The sequence below is a fragment of the Crocodylus siamensis genome, chromosome 3, assembly GCF_052110815.1.
Source record: "Crocodylus siamensis isolate JL-2025a chromosome 3, ASM5211081v1, whole genome shotgun sequence".
NCBI lineage: Eukaryota > Metazoa > Chordata > Crocodylia > Crocodylidae > Crocodylus > Crocodylus siamensis.
The window spans coordinates 251,763,420-251,784,949 of NC_143397.1; the positions used below are offsets into that span (position 1 = coordinate 251,763,420).

A 21,530-nucleotide genomic window follows, 5' to 3' on the forward strand; every position below is an offset into this window, starting at 1 on the left:
TTGCCGGGCCTCAAAAACATTCAAGAGGTGGCTTTTAGCAGGGGCGGGTGAGGATGATTTCTTTCACTTGCACTTATTTTTAAGGTGACATTCATCTCTATGCAAAGGGGCCTACATACCCCTTGTATTTCAGTGAGGTCCACAAAGCAGGGTTTGAATGATGCATTTGGCTTGTACCAACCCATTGCACAGACAGGAATTTTATTTGTAATGAATGGAGACAGTCTGTTGACACGTGTGTCAATCAAAGTGATGAGAAAGGGTAAATGGGTGGTTCTGCCTCCCAGGAAGCCACTTTCGATGTACAGCGAATCTCCTGACCGTGACTTAAGTTGAATATCTCTCACATTATGTACATTGCCAGCTGTGGGCATACAGAGCCATGAAAGTGCAAAGCCAACTTTTAAATACATCTGCCCTAGACCATGTGGCTCTGTGCTGGGACCTGTAATACAAAGGGCCTTTTTGTCATAGATAGTAGGATTTATCTTCATGTCAAAACCAAGTGGTTTAATAAAGGGAGAGAAGCATCTCATAGGGGCATGGAGAGATCTAGGGATGGATTAGAGCGATTTGTTAGCATCTAGTTCTAGCTATGAATAATGAAAAAACAGGAAGAATCCCTCAGCGGTGTTGTTAAGCTTGCAAGCCATGTTAAAGTGCTTCTGTCTCCTGTAGCTGTAACTCCTCAAGTAGCTGCCAAGTGTATAAACATTTCTCCTCATTTGAAAACAGCTGTGGTCTATAATCAACCATTTTATTTCGAACTCTAGGCTGTGGCCTATGGTCATGGAAATGAGAGCAATGTAAACAAAAAAAAAGTCAAGGCAAAAATGAGCCCAAAACACAGTCAGACTGTAAGTAGCCTTGTTGCCTTCAAAGGCAAACAGTAATTCACTTGACTTGCTTTTGACTTCTTAATTTTATATAGTGGGCAATGGCAGACATATTATATGTAACCTGGGTTTTGGCCTAATAGTTGCCACCCCTGCCCGATGTCAGGGATGGTGTGGTGAGAGTGGGGCAGGGCTTCCAGCCAGCACCAATTTGCTTTCAGTCGAGCCCTTGCTCCCCACAGAGCAGCCCGTGGTCCCAAGAAGGTCTAACACTTAACTGATTTAACTATTTACACTTCACTTACAAAACAAGAATAATAGGAAAGGTTATTTCCAAGTGAACTTAAACGGCATAACCAGAACCACAAAACAAACCAAAATGCATCAGTCAACCCTTGACTCAAGGACCGCAGGTCGGGTAACCAGCAGCTTTCAGCCACTGCTGAGATGCTACCACAAGGAAGCAGACTGCTCGCTTCCAGCCGCTCCAACAGGCTTCCCATTAAGCGACAGACTGCAACAGGTTGCTCTCTTCTGGTCTGCAGCAATCAAATTGTATCAAACCCCAACCTGCAACGGAGGCTGAAGGGTGACCCTCTGTGGCAACCAAAAGGCCAGCAACGGAGTAGGCTCCTGCAGCAATCGGCATGACCCAAGCACAAAGCTCAGCGACTCCATCCGATGACAATCAGCTGCAGAATAAGAGACAGAACTGAGTCCCCTCTGGGGCAGTCAGTGGCAGAGGGTCAGCCACACAGGCAGCTCCCAGGGGCCAACCAGGGCTCAGGGTGGTGGGCCCCCAACTGCGGCCATCCCCCTTCCCTGCAAATGAGGGGACTGAAAACCCCGTCTCTAGATTGGCTTCTCCTTTTCCACAGGGCAGGGCTCCCCTGCTCCACCCTTGGGGTCACTCCGAGTTCACCGGCACTGTTTCTAGCCCAGGCTAAGTAAGTATCTCAGGCCAATCTGGTGAGCCCACATAGGCAGTCTGCTACATATACAAGGTCTATTCTATATTCTTTTTGCACTCTCTTGCACACAGGCTCCTTTCTCAAAGCTGGAAGCACCTCTCCTTTTAATAAAAAAGACCTACGTGGAATTTCTGCCCAAGACATAGCCATGTCCATAGTGGCATCTCCTATGCTGCCTTCAGGAGTCCTTCAAAAGTCCTTCAAAAGTCAGCAGAGGAGGATTACGTGACTCGCAAGCTCGGATCAACGCGGCATGGGCAGCAACAGGGATTGGATGATCTGGTCACAGAGCACTGAATCGTTCTCCCCTGGTGGCGTCAGTTCAAATGCCGACCAGTGACTGATAGCAGTATCCATCTCTGCAACAAGTTTGGTGGTCGCAGGCAAGCAGAGAAGACTTTACCTGACAAAAGCACCACTATGTCACCATCTGGGCTGTAGACTGTGGTCTAAATAAGAAAGGGAATAAATGAACCTCTTCTCCCCCACATCTTTAGCAAAGGATGGAGGCTGTGCACTGTCTGATGGCTAAATATACAGACCCTGGCAGTTCAAACTGCTTTTTGAGTGAGCAGAGAGCTCCCAGGTTAAATGGTGCCTTTCACCAGCACTTACTTTTTTTTTTTAAATAAATGAAGCAATTTTTAGTATTATTTTCAGTTATTTTTGAAAAAGGAGCTGGGCTGGAAAAAGAGCCTGCCTGCAAAAAAAGCGTTGGTGAAAAAGCACGGTGGAGAGGTGCCATTAATCAGGTCTCATCTAACCCCTTCTTCATACAGTACTAATGAATACTACTGCTTTTGATGATCTGAGTCAAAGCCTCACCTCCCTGTCAACCATGTGTTTGAAGGACATGTCTCATCTTTGGCCTAAACTTCAGTCAAACCAGCAGGGGGAATGCACTGCATGGCAACTTTACAAGCCAAAATTGCCAAGGTCTTCAAAATGGGTGGGAAAAGGCGGGACCAGAAGTGGGCATTATCCACATATTGAGATGATCTTGTCATTGCGGGATCTGAACACCTCAAAACATACCTGTAAAATGAGAGCAGTAATATTGTTTAGACTCACTTCACTGGAGAAGACACAGTGTAGTGCAAAGATGGAAACTCAATCCCAGTTCATAAGAACCAGGCCAATGTCTTAACCACAAGAGCTTCCTGGCTCCCAAATGTGTGTAACCCGGGCAGTACTCCAAGTGGTACCCCCTCTCCAATTGAAGGGATCAAGCAGATGCACAAGCGCTGTGGGAGGTGTAGGGACTTTCCTCCCCTATAGAGCAGAGCCAGACCACCAATGGGGACTTAACCATATACCTTTTAATACTGGGAACATAACAGGCATAAATCAGAGGGTATAGTGGACACTACAATGCCCCAAGAGGGCAGGATTCAACAAAGGTTAGACACTTATGATCATTGAAAAAACAGGGTTAACAAAATATAAAACACAAGCAGCAGAACAAACAATATGGGTTGGTGATATATAAAAAGGCACAAGATGCAAAATGTCAAATGACAAGGAAATGCAGGGCCTTGGTGCCTGGAGGGGGAGAAAGTGGGGAAAACACAATGGCTCCTTTCCGCTGCAAGAAGATTTGCTTCTTGTTAGCTCACTCACCTCAGGTGGGATTTGAATGCAGATCTGCCACATAGCAGGCAGGAATGCTACCACACAGCCACCACTGGGGCACTGCTCCAGCCTGCTAGGCGTCTTGACCTTCCCGGACCCCAGCCTCATGTCAAGCTGCCTGGTCTCTGATCGGAGGAGCTGGAAGCAGAGCTGGGAGCCCCTCAGGTTGCTGCTCAGATCCTTGCTGCTCTCCGGCTGGCTGCAGCCCCTCCCAGGAGATCCCGGAGCCCAGTGGGAGCCTCTTCTGCCGGCTGCACGCCGCGCTGCTGAGGGTCCCACTGCTGCCTGCAGGTCCTGCTCTTTCAGGCTCTGCTGGGGCACTGCTCCTGCCCCACTGGCTCAGCTCTTGCCAGCTCTGTGAAGCTCCTTCCTTGTTGTCCTTTGCTGGTCTCTCCCCTGAATCAGCCCACGCTGCCCCTTTTATCCCCCTCCAGGTGACCCAAGGGGCCAATCAGGGGACACGGGGGAGGGGGGTGAGTCTCTGGGGCCTGATTCAAGTCCCCCAATCATCTTTTACCCCTTTAAAACCCCTGGGCCAAATCATTACCAGATTGGTGAGGAAAGGGAATCCCAAATCCTCCAATCATCTTTTGCCCTTTCAAAACCCCTGAGCTAAGTCACTGCCAGCCAGCCCGTCTCTTCCTCCCCCGCAGAACCCTCACCGTCCCCGGTGAAGCACAGGCCTCAGCCTGGGGGACTACTGGACCCACGGGGTGGTGATGGGGACCTCCCCCAGAACCCCCAGGGCATCGTAGGTAAAACGGGGGACTGGCTGAAGCTCCCGCCTTGGCTGTGGGGAGTGGTCTGGGGCAGGACTCCATGACGGCCCCGGCGACTCGGGTTCCCTCTCACTGGAGGAGTCCGCCCCACTGGCAGGTAAAGGTGTGGGGATGTTTTCTCCTTCAGTCTCGCCAAGTGGGGCCCCACGAGCAGCAGTCCCCATCTCCCCTTCACCCTGAGGAGCGGCAGGTCCTAAGCTCGGGTGAAAGTCAGTAAGGTACCACCAGTCAGAGTCCGAGTCCTCCAGGGGAGCTGCAGGTAGAAATGCTGGTTGGGTGGCGCAAGGCCTCCTTCTACGGGGAGACCTAGGCCTCTCTTCTCGTGGCTCTCTCTCGGGAGAGGGGGCCCCACCAATTCACCAGTAGGCAGCAGGATGTTGCAGTGGACCACGCGACTTCGACCCGGTCCAGACTCAGGGGAGATTTTGTATCCCGGGAGGTCTCCCAGTTGTCGCACCACTGTATAGGGTTCAGCCCGCCGCCAATCAGCAATTTTGTGTCTGCCAGTTAGCCCCGGGTTTCGCAGCAGCACCTGGTCTCCTTCTTGTAACACTTGCTCATGCACGTGAGCATCATAAAGCTGCTTACAGTGTTGCTGGTTTCTTCCAGCAGTTTCGGCTGCCAGTCGGCGCGCACGACACAGACAGTCCTGAAGCTGTTGTGCATATTGACCATGAGTCAAATGTTGTTGGTAGGCTCATTCTACCCCAAAGCACAAATCTATGGGTAACCGGGGCTCCCTCCCAAACATGAGTAAATATGGACTGACCCCTGTTGAATCATTGCTAGTGCAGTTGTAGGCATGCAGCAGGTATGCAATATGCTGCCTCCACGCGGCCTTCTGTCCCTGCTGAAGGGTACCCAGCATATTCAAGAGAGTGTGATTGAACCATTTGGGTTCGGGATCCCCTTGGGGGTGGTAGGGTGTAGTCCTTGATTTCTATATGCCAGCCACTGTCAGTACTTCACGCAACAACCGGCTCTCAAAATCTCGCCCTTGATCGGAGTGGATTCTTGCAGCCAGCCCAAACACAGAGAAGTACTTTGGCAACTGTTTTTGCTGTTTGATCTCACGTAGGGAAGGTCTGGGCATATCGGGTGAAGTGGTCTGTCACAACCAGCACATTCCCCTTTCGGTGCCCCTCCCCTTCTATGGCTAGGAAATCCATGCCCATGAGCTTCATGGGTTTTGAGCTCTGGATGGTGCGTAGATAGGCAGTTTGAGCGGGGAGGGTCTTCTTCTGTACACACCGATCGCAATTTGAGCATTTAGTCCTGATGTCTTCAGCCATTTTGGGCCAAAAAAACCGCTCACGGGCTAGCGCCAGGGTGTGCTCCACCCCCATGTGCCCAAAGTCATCATGCAAGGCCCGTAACGCAAGGGCCTTATACTTCCGAGGGAGGACCAGCTGCCAACATTTCTGTCCTTCTGGGTCCTGCACCTCCCAATGTAGCACTCCATCAAACAAGTGAAGCCTTTCCCATTCCCTCAACAGGAGGTGGACTGCTGGGGTAGCATTATTAAGGGTTATGAGGTGGGTATTCCCTGATCCCCATGCATGCAGCACCTCTCGCACATCTAGGTCCTGTTCTTGCACCATCCTCCATTCTGTGGCCATGACCTGGGGCAATGAAGAAGGAGTCAGCGTGGTGTGCTGAACCCAGGCCTGTGGGATCCCCTCAGGGGCAATCCCAACACCTCAGCCATGCAAACAGTACTTTCCCTTGTCCCCACAGGGTCTTGTATATGCAGGTCACAAATGGTCTTCACTGTCTCGGGGCTCCAAACACTCCCGGGGTTGCTGGGGAGTTGTCAAGACAGAGCATCAGCAGCCACATTTTTTTGTCCCACTCAATAGTGCAGGCTGAAGGTGTAGTTGGCTAGTGCCACCATCCAACGTTGGCTGGTCGCATCCAACTTAGCGCTGGTGAGCACATAGGTAAGGGGATTATTGTCTGTCCACACCTGGAAGGTAGTCCCATACAGATAGTCCCAGAATTTCTCAGTGACGGCCCACTTGAGGGCCAGGAATTCAAGCTTATGTACCAGGTAGCACGTCTCGCTGGGTGACAATCCCCTGCTGGCAAAAGCCACTGGTCGCCGGTGTCCATCATGTTCCTGGTACAGTACAGCTCCCAGTCCTGACAGGCTAGCATCCATGTGCAAAATAAAAGGGTGGTTGGGATCAGCATATGCCAGCACAGGTGCCGGAGTCAACAGTGTATTGATCAGCGATGGTCTGGGCGTTCCAAGTCCGGTTATCAATACACATACGGAGCTGGCCGTTCTTCTTCCGCACAATCACAGTGGGAGAGGCACAAGGGCTCTTAGATTCTGTGATGATGTGGTGGTCTATGAGCTCCTGCAGATGACATCTTACTTCCCCCATCTCAGCGAGGGGAATGCGCCGAGACCTTTCGTGAAAGGGTCATGGGTTGCTCAGATGAATATGATGCTCCACCCCCTTAGCCTTCCCTACATACCAGTCATGCAGGGAGAAAACATGGGCTCAAGCCCCGAGTTTGTCCCTGAGCTGAACTTTACAGGCTTCAGGCACTGGGAAGTTCCCTAAAAAGAACCTCAGAGGGTCAATTAGAGGGGGATTTCCCTCCTGCTCAGGGTTCATCACTTCAGCTTCCTTTATCAAGGCCACCTTCTGTCCCGGGTGGACCACAATATCTTTCAAGGTTGCGTTAACCACTATTACTGTAACTGGGTCTTGGTTGAGCCCTTTTGTCTCGATCACGCCATGAGAGACCCTCAGCGCACCAGGTCTCTCTATCCCGGTGGGGGTCTCCACCACCAGCAGCTTATTCTTTTCATCCCTCTCAATCCAATTGCATACAGTAGGCAAAGCCCATTGGCCCTGTGCAGGGACTCAATGGGGCTTTGCTCCAGAGAAGTGCAGGGTCCTCACAACCTCAGGGTGACCCCACATCTCTCTATGCTCCCATCGGTCATACACCTCTAAGCACAAGGCATGCATCGTTAACCATTGTTGGTAATCTGGGCCAGCCTGTTGTTTATGGTAGCGAGCAAGAACCTGGAAAAGGCTGGAGTTGGTCTCTACAATGAGAGTGGCCCCTTTTATCCACCCCGGATCAGGGCACACTAGAGCAATGGTTGACACTTCTTCCCTGTCTTAAGCCACAAGTCCCAACCCCATAAGGGGAAGCAAAGGCAGGTGTCTCAGATGTTCCTCATAGAAGGATTCAAATAGGATGGTAACCTGGGACCCACTGTCTAGAATGGCCCGGCACAGGCGATCATTCACCATCATGGAGACCTCTGCACGGGGTCCCACTAGCCCCTTTGGCAGTGAATTTACTGAGGGTAATGTGAGGGAGTCTGGGTCCAGAGCAGAGCTGACTCCATTGCTCTGCCCCTTCCCCATTTCCTGCTGCCCCGCACCCTTTTAACCTTTCAAATTCTGATTCAGGGTTCTCAGGCTGGGTGCATTCCCGAGCCATGTGCCCTGGCTCTCCACATCTATAGCAGAACCCTGGGGCCCTAGACCATATGGGGCCGAGGTCCCCCCAGGGCACAAGTATGGAGCAAGGGCTGACCCCTGGGGCAGGTTCTCGACACGGCAGCTGCTAGTGCTGGAGCCACAGGCTCCTCCTCCACTACCAACAAGGTGTCCTCATGGGGAGCCACCGTTAGCACCCACCCATGGGTCCTCTCTGCGGGGAAACATCCTCTGGGACTCACATGGTCTCTCAGAGTCTGGATATCTCTTCCTCTTAACAAATCTCTCGGAGGAGGTGACTGAAGTCAGGTGGGCTGCTCCTGCTCCCCGCTAAGTTGAGGTTCCAGAGTAAGTCCGAGCTATACCATGCCCCAACACGAATTTGTCGGAGCTGTATCTGATCGGTGTCAATGACACTAAGTGCTCCTTGGGTCACCAGGCGTTGTTGCACCGGCTCTAAGCAAAGGACATCCACTAAAAGAGTCATGCAATAGCCCATATATGTTTTAGGAAGAACATGATTATGTTTCTCTTTCTTCTGCAACCTTTTCTTATTCTGCTTTTAGTAACCTGGGGATTTTGGCATGAAAATGGTTTCACAGAATGGCCACAAATGGCTAGATCATGGAAATATTTTCTTGTACAATCTCACTGTTTTGGTTTTTTTTAATATCATTAAAGTTCCTGGGGGTTCTGTGGATTCCAAAGCAGCTAAGCTTGGGTGCGAGAGACCTTTACAATGGATATTATTCAGGACTACTTTCAGAAAGCTGCTGAGCACGGGCAGCACAAATTACTGTGCTTTGGAGAATACAGGTGCAGGATTCTATTAGCTTAATGAGGTTAAAACCCTATTAATATATTGGCAAATTTGACACCAGATTTCTCTTTAGACCATTCAGCCAAGGGGAAATAAAAGCAGCAGAACTCAGTTGCTGTACTTAATTATTTCTCCTTTGAACAGAAACCTTAAGGCTTTCCTTTTCAGAGCCCAGGGGAAGCCTCAGGTGACTCGCTCCTTTGAAAAGTCAGGCCATTAAGGTATTGGGAACTGAACAAAGGTCAGGTCATAAACCTTTTCTATACTGTCAACGCACACCAGAGTGATTTCATTCAATACACAGGGAAAATACATGAAACTCAGTTGTTCACAAGAGGTACTGTCCTACTATGGACAAACACATCTTCATCTGGACCTCCAAGAGGCACTAGGCTTCAGGCACACATAGGGACTTCTGAGGTTTCTGTGGAGAGCAGGAGCTGTGGGACATTTCTGAAGGTCCAGTGACAACTTCCTTGGAAAGATCAGAGGTAACATCCATTGTTATGTCGCCAGAAGGGGAAAACCAACTTGTTTTCAGTGTTCAGCGAGCGCAGACCTACATGGGGACTGGTGCACAGCCAGATGAATGAGTCTGGTTCATAATCTTTCCAGTGAACGTGATTCCCTAGCCCAGGTCCTAAAACCATTTAGAACACCCTGGGAACTACTCTAAATCCTGCCAAGCCATCAGCATTTCCCAAGGAGTTGTATACTGTCTCATTTAAGCCTCCTTTCTCCTTGCCACTCAGGGCACTGACAGACATGCAGATCCCCGCTATAACTCGTGGTGCTTCACAGAAAGCGCTATGAGTTACAGCAAACTGGCCAACAGACATTTATTGTTTGGTCAGGAAGGGGGATTGAGTTCCACTTTGGAGCTTAATTCAGCGGAGAGAAGCTGTGTGTCTGCAGCCTTTCTCCCCTAGCCCCGATATCTTCCCCCCTTCTCCATAACCCTCCCCCCAGCTCTGGTGTTGTCATCAAGATGGGCTGGGAAAATGGCAGCGGAGGGTGCTCTGTTCTACCCCCCCACCCAGACTGTGCTGGGCAGGGGGTAGATTGGAGCCAGAGGTGGGGGGCTACAATGTGCCCACCCCCCACCCCTTGAGTACAGGCTGGGCAAACCCCAGAATGGAGCACCCTACCCAATCTTTCCCCGCCTCACATCCTGACAACGGCACCAGACATGGGGCTGAGCTGCATCTGCCAAGCCCTCAAATGCAGGCTGGACAAACAGAAGATAATGAAGGCGCTCCACTGTACAGCACTTTCAAGCAACAAATATCACTTCTGTCAGCGCCCTCAGGATACTAAGAAGGGATGTTAATGGCTTAGAGCAGGGATGTCAAACTCATCCAACCTCACGGCCGCCAGATCTGGTATTCTAGAGGAGTGGAAAGGTGGAGAGTCCATGGGCCTGTTAGGGCCTATGAACTTTGCTCCACGGCTGTGCACCAGTCCCCATGTAGGTCTGCGCTCGCTGAACACTGAAAAATTACTTCATTCAACGGCTCCCAGATTTGTTTGGTCAATGATGTGGACATTGGAGTCAGGAGTGGACTGGCCAAGTTCGCCAATGACACCAAACTTTGGGGCAAAGCATCCAAACAAGAAGATAGGCGGGTGATCCAGGCTGACCTGGACAAGCTCAACAAATGGGCAGACGAGAACCTCATGGTGTTTAACACCAAAAAATGCAAGGTTCTCCACCTTGGGAGGAAAAACCTGCAGCATCCTTATAGGCTCAGCAGTGTTACGTTGGTTAGCACTACAGAAGAAAGAGACTTGGGGGTCATCATTGACCACAAGATGAACATGAGCCTGCAATGCGATGCTGCGGCTAGTAAAGCGACCAAAACGCTGGCTTGCATCCATAGATGCTTCTCGAGCAAATCCCGGGATGTCATTCTCCCCTTGTACTCGGCCTTGGTGAGGCCGCAGCTGGAGTACTGCGTCCAGTTTTGGGCTCCACAATTCAAAAAGGATGTGGAGAAGCTTGAGAGAGTCCAGAGGAGAGCCACGCGCATGATCAGAGGTCAGGAAAACAGATCTTACGATGACAGGCTGAGAGCCATGGGACTCTTTAGCCTGGAAAAGCGCAGGCTCAGGGGTGATCTGATGGCCACCTATAAGTTTATCAGGGGTGACCACCAGGATCTGGGGGAACGTCTGTTCACCAGAGCGCCCCAAGCGATGACGGGTCGAACGGTCACAAACTCCTGCAAGACCGTTTCAGGCTGGACATAAGGAAGAATTTCTTTCCTGTCCGAGCCCCCACGGTCTGGAACAGTCTGCCATCAGAGGTGGTTCAAGCGCCTACATTGAACACCTTCAAGAGTAAATTGGATGCTTATCTTGCTGGGATCCTATGACCCCAGCGGACTTCCTGCCCTTTGGGCAGGGGGCTGGACTTGATGATCTCCCGAGGTCCCTTCCAGCCCTAATGTCTATGAAATCTATGAAATCTATGAAACAATCAAAGTGTCTAGACTTTCTAAAGTTAGAAAGAAAGAGAGAGATCTTTCCTATTGTTTCAGGTTTTTGCCTGAACTTGCCAAAACGGAGGGCAAAGATCAAATACAGTCAATTGACCTCCTGTGCTCTGAACCACTCCAAGTTCCCAGGTTTTGCTAAGGAAAATTATTACATTTCTGCAAGTGCCAGCCAAGTAACAGCTCTCCAGAACTGCTGCTTGTAAAAGACCTCTTTGCAAGGACTTAGATTCTGTAAAAAAGCTCCTGTGTTCACTGTTCTCACCCAAAAAAGTCCCACAATCACAGAGTGAAGTTTGCACTGCAGAGACAGAGGCCACTCCAGAGATCAAGGTGGGTTTCTGAGAAGTGGTGCCTACATTTCTTTTGATGCAGCTCTGCTGGTGAACTGCAGATAATGAAGATGAAGCCAATGCAGTGAGGCTAGCGAAGCATTTATCAGCTGCACCCGTGTGCTACCCTGTGCCCACTTTCAGTGCCTTATAAACACCAATGATGAAGGGCCCGTTTTCTCCACCTGAATATAGGACCCACTGCCTCAGCTGCGTATGGTGAAAAACCAGCAAGACAGACACAGCAGCGATGTCTTTATTCTATGCAGCCATCTGCCACCAAATCAGGAACAAAGTGGAGGTCAAGGACCGATCCCCAAATGCAATGTGCAACCCTACCTTGGTGAGGGGGTGTCTCTGCTTCTGCATTATAACTGAGGAATCTGTTTTTCCCCTGTAAAGCTTGTCATGGTAATAAAGACCCACATCCTTCTCCATGGCCCTCACCTTTTTCAAAATGTGCACTGCAGCCATGGATACTGTCTATTGTGCCTTCCTCTGCTGACAAAAATGTTTCTGATAAAAAGGTGGTCTACTAACAGATTGCTTGCTATCCAGCTTGCCAGCTTCCTGGAGAGTCCAAAAGCTGTTGGCATTTGAAGGTGCCTCAGCTAAAGTTAGGGCACACTGTCGGTGGTGAACAAGGGATGGACCTCCCAAGCGGTGCTGTTCATGAAAAAAGAACAGCCTAAAACAACCCCGTGCTGCTAGTTATGCTCCCTGGGCTCCTTGACTTGCTGCCTATCTGCCCTAGCTGTCACAGATGCTGTCCTCAACCTCTAACAGGGAAGGTCAGAGTGGCAGCAGGGTTTGATAAGGGGTGTGCAATATGAAGGGAGGATGTAACTGCCTAACTTTACAAGCAACTGATACTTCTTCTGCCCTTCTCCCTGTCTTCTAAGTGTTCAGGAGGGGAGTCAAGGGAGGTTGTTACCCGCTTGGCCAAAACAATGGATTTCAAAGCTTTTAGTCATGCGAGAGATGGCAGATAATACATAAGGGGGCTGAGGCCTTTGATAGATGACCAGCCCTGCCCGAGGTGACAAGGACCTGTTTTGTGTAACACCCCTGCGGGCTGTCATTTAATCAGCTAGCTCATTCATTTTGTATTCTGCGCTCAAACTGAACCATTACGGAGGATCTTTTCACCTCCTTCTGGCAGACAGCTAATCCATAGCTGTCAATTGGGAGACCGGGTTAAAAGCTGCTTGGTATTCTAATCTGGCTATCGGTGACGGCATCGCAGAAACCTGTTGCACAGATCTTTTCCCAAAACAGGAATGAGAGATGGCAAAGCTTTCTGACACGGCTCGTTTTCACACTCGGAGTTGATCTTGGCAAGGAAATGCCCTCCAGAACCAGGCGGCAGAGATTTCGCAGCCTTGTCATTGCCAGTAGATGTCATCATATACCAGCAATGCCTAACTGTGGGAGAACATGATAGAAAATACCATGATAGAAATAAGGTGATGTTCTCTGAAGTTATGTAAAAAGCGGGGGGGGGGGGGGACCCTGCATATAAGCAGTGCCATTCCCATAATGCTGAGAATTAAACTGTCAGGCTGCGCAATTAGCGTGTGATCTGGCTTCAAGTTATTTGCTACAAACCACAGCTGTTATTCTGGGTCACAGAAACCACAGAACGTACCTAAAACCCTTTAATTATTGTTAAGAAAAAGAGCTCCACCCAGGCTCAGTTATGTATTTAACCATGCAGAATGGACTCGCAGCCTAGGAAAGAGGGTTTCAAAACATGCCAGAGACGTGGGATGAAATGGCCCTGAACAGACAAGAGGATTGACAGTTCCCTCTGAGCGTACTAACCCGTAACAATCCCGGAGCCGCTTTTATCTGAGGATCCAGAAAGAACATAACAAACACCAACACATCCGAAGTCACGTGACAGCGCGGCAAAGCAAGGGAAATGTTATTATACAGATGGGTAAACACAGGGCGGAGAGGTTAAGTGCTGTGCTGCCGCAGACATGAAAGCAGTAGCGGAGCCGATTTCCAGTCCCCAGCATTACAGGAGGAAAAATCCACAACTTGCCATCTCACGCAGCCCTGAGCATGAAAAGCTGCAACCTGTAAGACTTTCAGAACTTCCTGCTGTGACCCGAGTCCTAAGGAAGTGGGGTTTCTCCCAACCCAACCACCTGAAAACCAATGGCTGTTGGCATTTCGAACTCTGGCAAAACCAGCATATTGGTTGGAAGGAGGGACACCCACTAAGAGTACTCCACAAGCTCCGTCCTCAGAAGACACCGGCATATCCACATATATTCATATATCTGCATATTATAGCAGCACCTAAGGTCAGGCCCTAATACATCAGAGACTGTACAAAGAGAGAGCGAGCCATGGGTGCCAAGCACTTGCACTGATTTCCACAGGAGTTAGGAACCTAATCCCTTTGAGGATCTGGGCCTCAGACGATGCACATAGGGTGCCTATACACGTGCAGCAAGGCTGCTCCTGACAGCGCGTCGCAGCAGACTCAAGTCACTGAATCTGCTGGACGTGGTAATTACCACGCTCCAGCAGTCTCCAGCATCATGTGTATCAGCGTCCCCGTGCTGAAAAACGGTGGTGGGGGCAGTTTAACTAAAGCTCATCTCGTTTATTTAAAGCACCTCTGCTGCCATTTTTCAGTGCAGGGATGCTGATACACATGACACCCTGGGTGCTTTAATTAGACTGCCCCCCCATCCCCCACTCCCAGAGCATGTCTCTAAACACCCAAAATGTTTAGGGAAGAAAGTTATATTTTATAGATAGGGAACAGGGAGATTAACTGCCTGGCCCAAGGTCACACCTAGGAAGGTCTTTGTGGCAGAGTCAACATCCCAAACTGCCTACCTCCCAGTCTAGTGAGTCTATACAATGAATTTACCTCTTGACGCTTCACCTTGCAATCACTGTTATCTGTCCAATCCATTTTGGGTCCTATATTTTCATTAGAAATAGGAAAGCAATCCTCCTTTATTTTTGACCAGTACTAATCACTATGAGAAGAACAACATACGGAGTTAACTCAGGAAAAAAAAAATTTTTCAGGTTCAAAGTCACGCCAGTCCAAAGTTGGAAAAGGTAAAGCCCAATCCATTGCAAATATTCATGGAAGCATACCGGTGTGGGAACAACCTTAGGGCATTTTAATCCATGCTTAATATGGTCTCCCACAAGGGAATTCTCTCCTATGGAAAACCAGGGAAATGACCTCTTGACCCAGCTACCTCGTTGCACATCTGTGGGTGTTTTAATTTATCTGCCTACTGGCAAAGGAACGTGGTGATTTATGAAATCACCAGTGTGGAATGCACCACAACACTCTGTTTGGGGCAGTTCAGTGGGGTTCAGCTGATGAATAGGCTTTACTTAGGATTGGTCTGTCACATAAGGAGAATGGGATGTAGTTCCTGCAATGGGAATGCAAAGAAGTTGACTGAGTGCTCAATAGCACGCAGAGCTCAGGCCTCTGAATGCCCTTTGCACTTAGTTCGAAGGAAAACTGGCTCAGCACCTCCCAGAAAATGCTCTGTCCTTTGCAAGACTAGCCCCTCATTCCTCAAAGCCTTCGAAGTCAAACATCATCCCCAGGCAGGCCTTGCACTGCACAGCATCCATCTCAGACATAACTTCCCTAGCCTCTGATCAAGGGGCTTGTCTTTCTGGTATCCCCTTGGGAAATGTTCCCCCCTCCACTGCTGCTACCCACCATCCTCTGGTTTTACCTGGACTTTCCCCATGGATGTGTGCAGGCCTATAGGTCTGCGGCACAGCTTTCACTGTATGCTCAGGGAGTAACAGCAAAGACAGATTACATCCAGCGTAACAGGGGTCTTGCCAAAAAAATCCAAGGGATGAAGTCACAGACACCACCAAAAATACCTGTACTGACAACTAGGCCTGAGGGTGTTTAGCCACGTAAAATCCGTACCATGTAAAAAACAGTGTTTCTGTGATATACAGAACTTCATTTAGGCTGAAAAAAACAAAACTGGTGTGGGCATGTGCTCAGAGGTAACAGCAAACGTGGATGGGTGGGTGGGTGTATACATAAAACAGATACTTGTGTTTGCAACACAATACTAGCACATGCCTAAATGCGACAGCAGTCTTGCTTCATCACCAGACTGTACTTGCGACCTCATGATGTAAAGTAGGAGCTTCCACAGCTCAATCTAGCAGACTAATTCACATAAACCGGGGCTGAAACAGATTCGTCTCTGCAAACAAAACCTGCAGAAAAAAGGATACTGCATACCATATAGCTACAGGTATTTTGTCAGCACAGTGGAGTATCTGAGGCCAAGGCCTACAGGTCCAACAACCTCTTAGCGTACCCATATGTATTTCAGTTCAGAGAGATCAAGCACCCATCAACCTGTCATACTCAAATATCCTAAAGATGAAATCGCAGCATTTTGGTTTTCTGTCATCCAAATCCTCATTCCTAAATTTTCCAGTCTGCAAGGAGAATTTTAGCCACAGTTGGTTTCACTTTTTGCTCTACCCCGACATGCTTGGTGTTGTACGATATCCTAAAATAAAGGCAAACCTTTCCCTGACACACTTCAGTAGACTCCCTTGGGCCTTAACCTGATGTGATAGAGTGAAAAACCAGCCTCTCTGCCTCTACTCTCGTCCTGGCAGAGATTAGGAGCTGACCTCAGCTGAATGCCTGAGACCTTACACAACCACCCCCACAATATAATAAGGTTTTACAAAAGCACGGCTGGCAGGCATTTGGTGTTGCACAGCTGGAGAGCACTACTGTAATAAGGGGAGGATTTTAATCAGCCCATCTCAGCTCTCTCAAAGGCAAGATAACCTTCTTCTCTTCCATCAGCACTTGAGATGTAAGCGCCGTCCTCAAAAAGACCAGAGTACAAAGGAGAACAAAGGAAGTCCCGCGTGGCTCTGAGGCTTTTGAATTCAGGAGTTTTCTCTTCTTTGGTTTCTCACCACCAGCGGATGAGCAGCCCACGCCATCATAAACCACTGGAGGCAGAGCTGTCTGTCCCAGCCAAAATGCAGAGTGGGAATGGAGAATTTATACAGCCGGGGCAGTGCAAAGGGAATACATGCCAAGAGGTATACAACTTGTCTGCTCCCACGTGACTCTTCTGCTCAGCTGCTCAGCAGCTGAGAACCCCTTTTCGGGAAGTCACACTCGCACACTCCCTTCTTCCATCATGAGTACAAACCACACCTAGAATTGCAGGGATCTATTTTGTAGCCACGTTGGTCTGGGACCAACCAAAAATGAAGTTTACTTTCCACCTAAGGGGACTTTTACTGTCTTTCATTCCCCCTCAGCCTGTGGAAGGGCACATGTGCCCGAAGGCTTGCAAAGAAAGATGATTTTGTTTGTCATTTTCTTTTTGTTCTGACAAAAGGTACCACCTTCTGAACCTAAAATTGCACACACTTGCCTCCCTGCCTGCCAAATGTACTAGCTGTTTCCATCAGTCACGTACCAGTGTTCCTGACACATGCACACACCGTTCCTCTCCTTCTGCTCCCACCAGGTGCAGACCTTCGAGACAGCTGATGATGAACAGCCCAAGCGCTCAACACCTCCACAGTTCAAATCAGCAATGCCACCTCCTTGGACCTGCTCCCAGGGAGATCAGCCCTCTTCAGCAGAAATACCACCACCACCCGCTACACTAGGGGCAGGCAATTATTTTGGGCAGAGGGCCACTTACCAAGTTTTGGCAAGCCGTTGAGGGCCACATTTCCCTCTCCAGTGCAGGGAAGCAGGGGATGGGGGGCCTTGATGCTGGGTCCTGCTGCCAGCTTCCCCTGGGTCCTAATGACCCTGGCTCCTGTCAACCTTGACAGGCAGCCAGAAGCAAATAAATATTGAATTTTCTAAATGATATAGGGGCCCCACGGGCCAGGTAGAATGGCCTGGTGGGCTGGATCTGGTCCCCAGGCCATTTTTTGCCCACCCTGAGCTATACCAAAATACCGTTGAGGGGGAACACATTCTCCACTGGCCAGAGGGAAACCCCTCTGCCGCTGACACGAACCCACGCTATCTCCACCAATGAGCACGCTAAACAAACAGCAGGTGGCTCACAAACTCATCGATGACGAGGTGCGTGTTATTTTGCAGCAACTCACGATGGTGCTTGGCTGCTCTGCATCTCGCAGAGTTGCTGCTCAAAAGTAGCAATAGGGTTTTCAATCAAGAACTTGCAGACTCGCCATTTCCCCCCGCCAAAGGGACAAAGGCACGAGGTGATGCTTCCTGCCACTCGGATCTGTGCGGCACAGATCAAGCCCAATGAAAAGGTCACTTATTTCTGTTCCAGCACAAATGTCTTGAATAGCGGCTGTCTGACCCAGACCACACGTTGACATGGGCTGACGTCAGGCTGGAAATCATTTTAGTGCCTATTGCAAGGCAAACTCTGCCTGCTGGCGAGAATGCCACAGGTACAGAAATACAGACACATCTTGTATCTGTCCCACAACTGTGGACTGGCTCAGTACCAAATTTTATCATAAGCAACCTTCCTTTAAAACCCGGGCAATGCACTACTGATGTATCAAATTAACAGTGATAACCCCTGCAAGGGGGGACTGGAAGGCCCAATAATCATGAGCTTGCTCTCTCTGCCGGTGCAGGGTTCTTCTTCCCTGCAGTACATTCATTGTTTCATTATCCAGTCTCACGTTATACATACCAAGCAGGGGCATTTCCCTGGAGAAAAGGTCACGCAGGCTGTTATTTCTCAATTTCAGGCCCCTTCCTGCCATTAATTTTAATTTACCCCAATGATGCCCTGCTACTGCCCTATTTAATAAATTCAGCTTTTCCACTGGTGATCATTGTCTTCAGAAACATTTGTAGTCACTTCATGTCCCCCCAGAGCTGTCCCTCAATCACCTACTTTAAATCTTTCCACACCAGGCAACCCTTTTGTCCCCATCAATCTCTTCTGTTCTTCTCTCCAATTTGTCAGTGTCACTCCGGTAATAAGGTGAACCGATTGTCGCACAGGTACAGACAGCGACTATTAAAACCTTCCTCTCCAATATGATGCCTCAGCATGCGCAAGCCTTATTTTACATTAGCCCTTTAGCTACCATTAGGCACAGAAACTCACATCTACATTTGCAGAATACATGCTTCACCCCTTATTTCTTTTGTCACTGCTGATATCCTTTGAATGCATTTTCCCCCAGAGAAAGGAACCTACCTTTTCTCCTTTTTCTCCTCCTCCATATGCTTCTCTGGCCTAGAAATGAGAGGGGAAATGGTCAATACATAACAGTGTTATTTTTCACCTCTTTCTTCAAGGATCTCAAAGCATATTAGGAACATTAATTAATTAATCTAAAAAAAAATCAGGAGAAAATTTTTATGGCATGATGAGGCTATCGATGCTCACATGGTCCTTTCCAGGTTGGAGTACATAAAACAATGACACTGCTTTCAAGAGGTTATAACCCAAGGTATTGGTCCCTATAAGGGGAAAGGTCTATTCCTGTGGATTCACTGGGAGGATCTGTGCCTGATTAACAAAAAAAATAAAGAGAGAGAAATAAACCCTCCTTCCCAGAGCAATTTATGTGACACAAGAAAACAGGACTCCAGGAACAAAACCAGGTGGCTACTTTAGCAGCTGGCTCACATACTTTCAGCATGACAGTATTTGAGTTCAGTTCAAACTTGTTACACCGCTCAGTAGCACTGCACCTATCCAAGGGCAGAGAGGTCAAGTGGCTTTAAAGCAGATTAGCAGATTAAAGCAAAATTGCAGGGGAGGGCCCTGATCCCTAGCTCCCTCTGTCCAACCACCAAACCCCAGCTTCCCTTTATGCCACATATGGTTTCCCTGGGCAGGTCTAAACCATGGTGCCCAGCAAGGCCCAGCCAAAGGTTTCTCACCATGTCCCACCCGCTGGTCCTCACTGGTGTGATTTTGGCATTAAAGTACACTTAAGGGAGTGGGTCGGCTGGACATGTCTGCACACATCTCAGCCAGGGTTTGCTACTGCACCCGTCCACTGATATTTGGGACATCTGACATACACTCCAAAAGCAAAAGTGCCCTCAGCCTTACTTATAAATTCCTATTATAAACCCAGTTTCCTTTGCCTGTCGGATAATAGAAGTTTTTTCTTTTTTTTAAGAAGGAACAACTGACCAAATGTCACTTGATCTCAGTCTCACCTGTAGGTGCATAGCCAAGAAGGACTATCTCCCTTCCCCTTGCGTGTGACCCTCACTAAAACCTCCCAGGTGGATGCTTAACTGCATTCAGCAGTCAACAAGGTGATTCACACATACTAATTAAAAACCAGTAGGGGGTCAGCTATGATGTGGAGGCAGTGAATCATAACCCACAGACAACTGCATCAGCTGAACAATGCAAAAGTGAAATTTAGCCCCAGCCAGAGGCCCAGCATGGATCCACAAAGCGCACAAAATTGTAAAGCAGATGCTAAGCTTAATATACCATCTCACACTGTCTAATGTAGAGCCATCCAGCCTCTAATACTCCTGTACTTACCAACTCTCCTTTTTCTCCTTTTTGGCCAGGAAGCCCTCGGCTGCCACTTTCTCCCTTGAAAAGAGGGAAACAGTGTTGGCACGACAACACCAAAAGCACATTCCTTTGATGGAAAATGCACCCACATTTCTTGTCAACAGCCGACAACTTCAGAGTTGTCACATGTTACGGTCTCTGTGCTAAATGTTTCAGTTAAATAAAAAAATGTGTTTATTGCTGTGATACACAGACTGTCTAGAAATACTGAAGCATACACCTCCTGACCCCTCAACCTGCAGTTAGCAACAAAGGGTGCTACTGCAGTCAGAAGGACCATGTGGATATTGCTTTATTTAACTTAAATTGGAACATGGGTATATTTTAGGCACCGTTCTTGATTTTTAAAGACACAGAGAAGCTTTGAAGAAACTTTGTCAAGGAGAAGAGAGCTTTCCAATGTGGACCAAGGAAAGCAAAAACCAGACAAAGAAAAGAATAGTACACCACAAAGAAAAAAAATAGTTTATTTTTTCTAGTTTTTTTCTTCATTTTTTTTTTTAAAGGAATATTTTAATTAAAGCTGATGAAAAATGTTTCCATGCAACAAAAAAAAGTCTCTACCAATTCTGGATCTGCAGTTGGTGTACATAGGGGTTAGGTGAGGGGGAAAGGGCTATAATGACCTTTATATCATGTATAATGCATAGATAATTTACATAATGCAGAGGGTGGGTTTTTGCTTTACATAATGCAAATGATAATTGGCATCATCACAGAGCCTCACAGGAGCTGAGAGGCTTCATACCAGCTATGAACTGATTGCCAAGTGGAGTTTTCCATCTATTGACTCCTCTGTGAAATCCTGTGAAATATGATTTCACCCAGGATAACTTTTATAATCTCTTCTCCAATGCCTGATGAAGGGTGTTTGTGCCCAAAAGCTTGCAATTAAAGAAGATTTTGCAAAAATCTTGTTGGTCTAATAAAAGATAACATCTCTACTACTAGTCCTGATTGCCTAATGACCTTTCTGAACTTTTATCCCATCCCTACTGGGCAGGGGCTGATTCAGCCTCTGTACAACGCAAAGCAATTTTAAGCCTACTCTCACCCCTGCTGATTTCCAGCACTTTCTTTGAAGATCTTATACCAGTAAGGGGCTGGTGGAGAGGACTGCATCCCATCCATGCATCTTCCACCTAGTATATATCCTTGCAGAAAGCAGCCTAGAGCTGCTGTGCTGAGATCCCTGCCTATCATACTGATCAATGAGCCTCATTGCTTCCTTATACCACCCAGATGCCTGTATACATTTGTTATCTCCTACTCAGATTAACAACTCCTCAGGGTAGGGGCCATGTCCTTGCTCTATGTGTGCATACAGTGTCCAGCACAAAGTGGCCGCCACGCGAAAAGCAATGCAGTGTTGCAGATGCTCCCACATTAAACACAGATTCCCTCCGAGCACGGCTTACTCATGAATTCATGATGGTAAATTCAATTTGTTCTTGTCAACACTTGTAACCACGGTGTTTTGAGCTGCCACTGCTTGCTGAGCCCCTTGACAGGAGCAGGCACTGCTTTTTGATGGAGACAATCTTTGTAAGGCCACAGAGACCAGCTGATAGTTTCGCTGTTTAATCTGATTATTGTTACAGAAGAAAAAGACACTCCCAGAATGA

The 21,530-nt window shown here is 48.4% G+C and overlaps 1 protein-coding gene across 4 annotated transcripts in view; it reads right to left on the reverse strand.

Moving 5' to 3' along the window:
* COL22A1 (collagen type XXII alpha 1 chain) overlaps window positions 1–21,530 on the reverse strand; it is a 316,497-nt gene that overhangs the window by 151,750 nt on the left and 143,217 nt on the right. For all 4 annotated transcript variants that reach the window (XM_090040702.1, XM_090040701.1, XM_090040704.1 and 1 more), the window contains 2 exons: window positions 19,870–19,923; window positions 18,553–18,591 (listed from right to left, as the gene is read on the reverse strand). In XM_090040702.1, coding sequence (XP_089896828.1) covers window positions 18,553–18,591; window positions 19,870–19,923 — 93 coding nt within the window. The remainder of the gene's footprint in view (window positions 1–18,552; window positions 18,592–19,869; window positions 19,924–21,530) is intronic.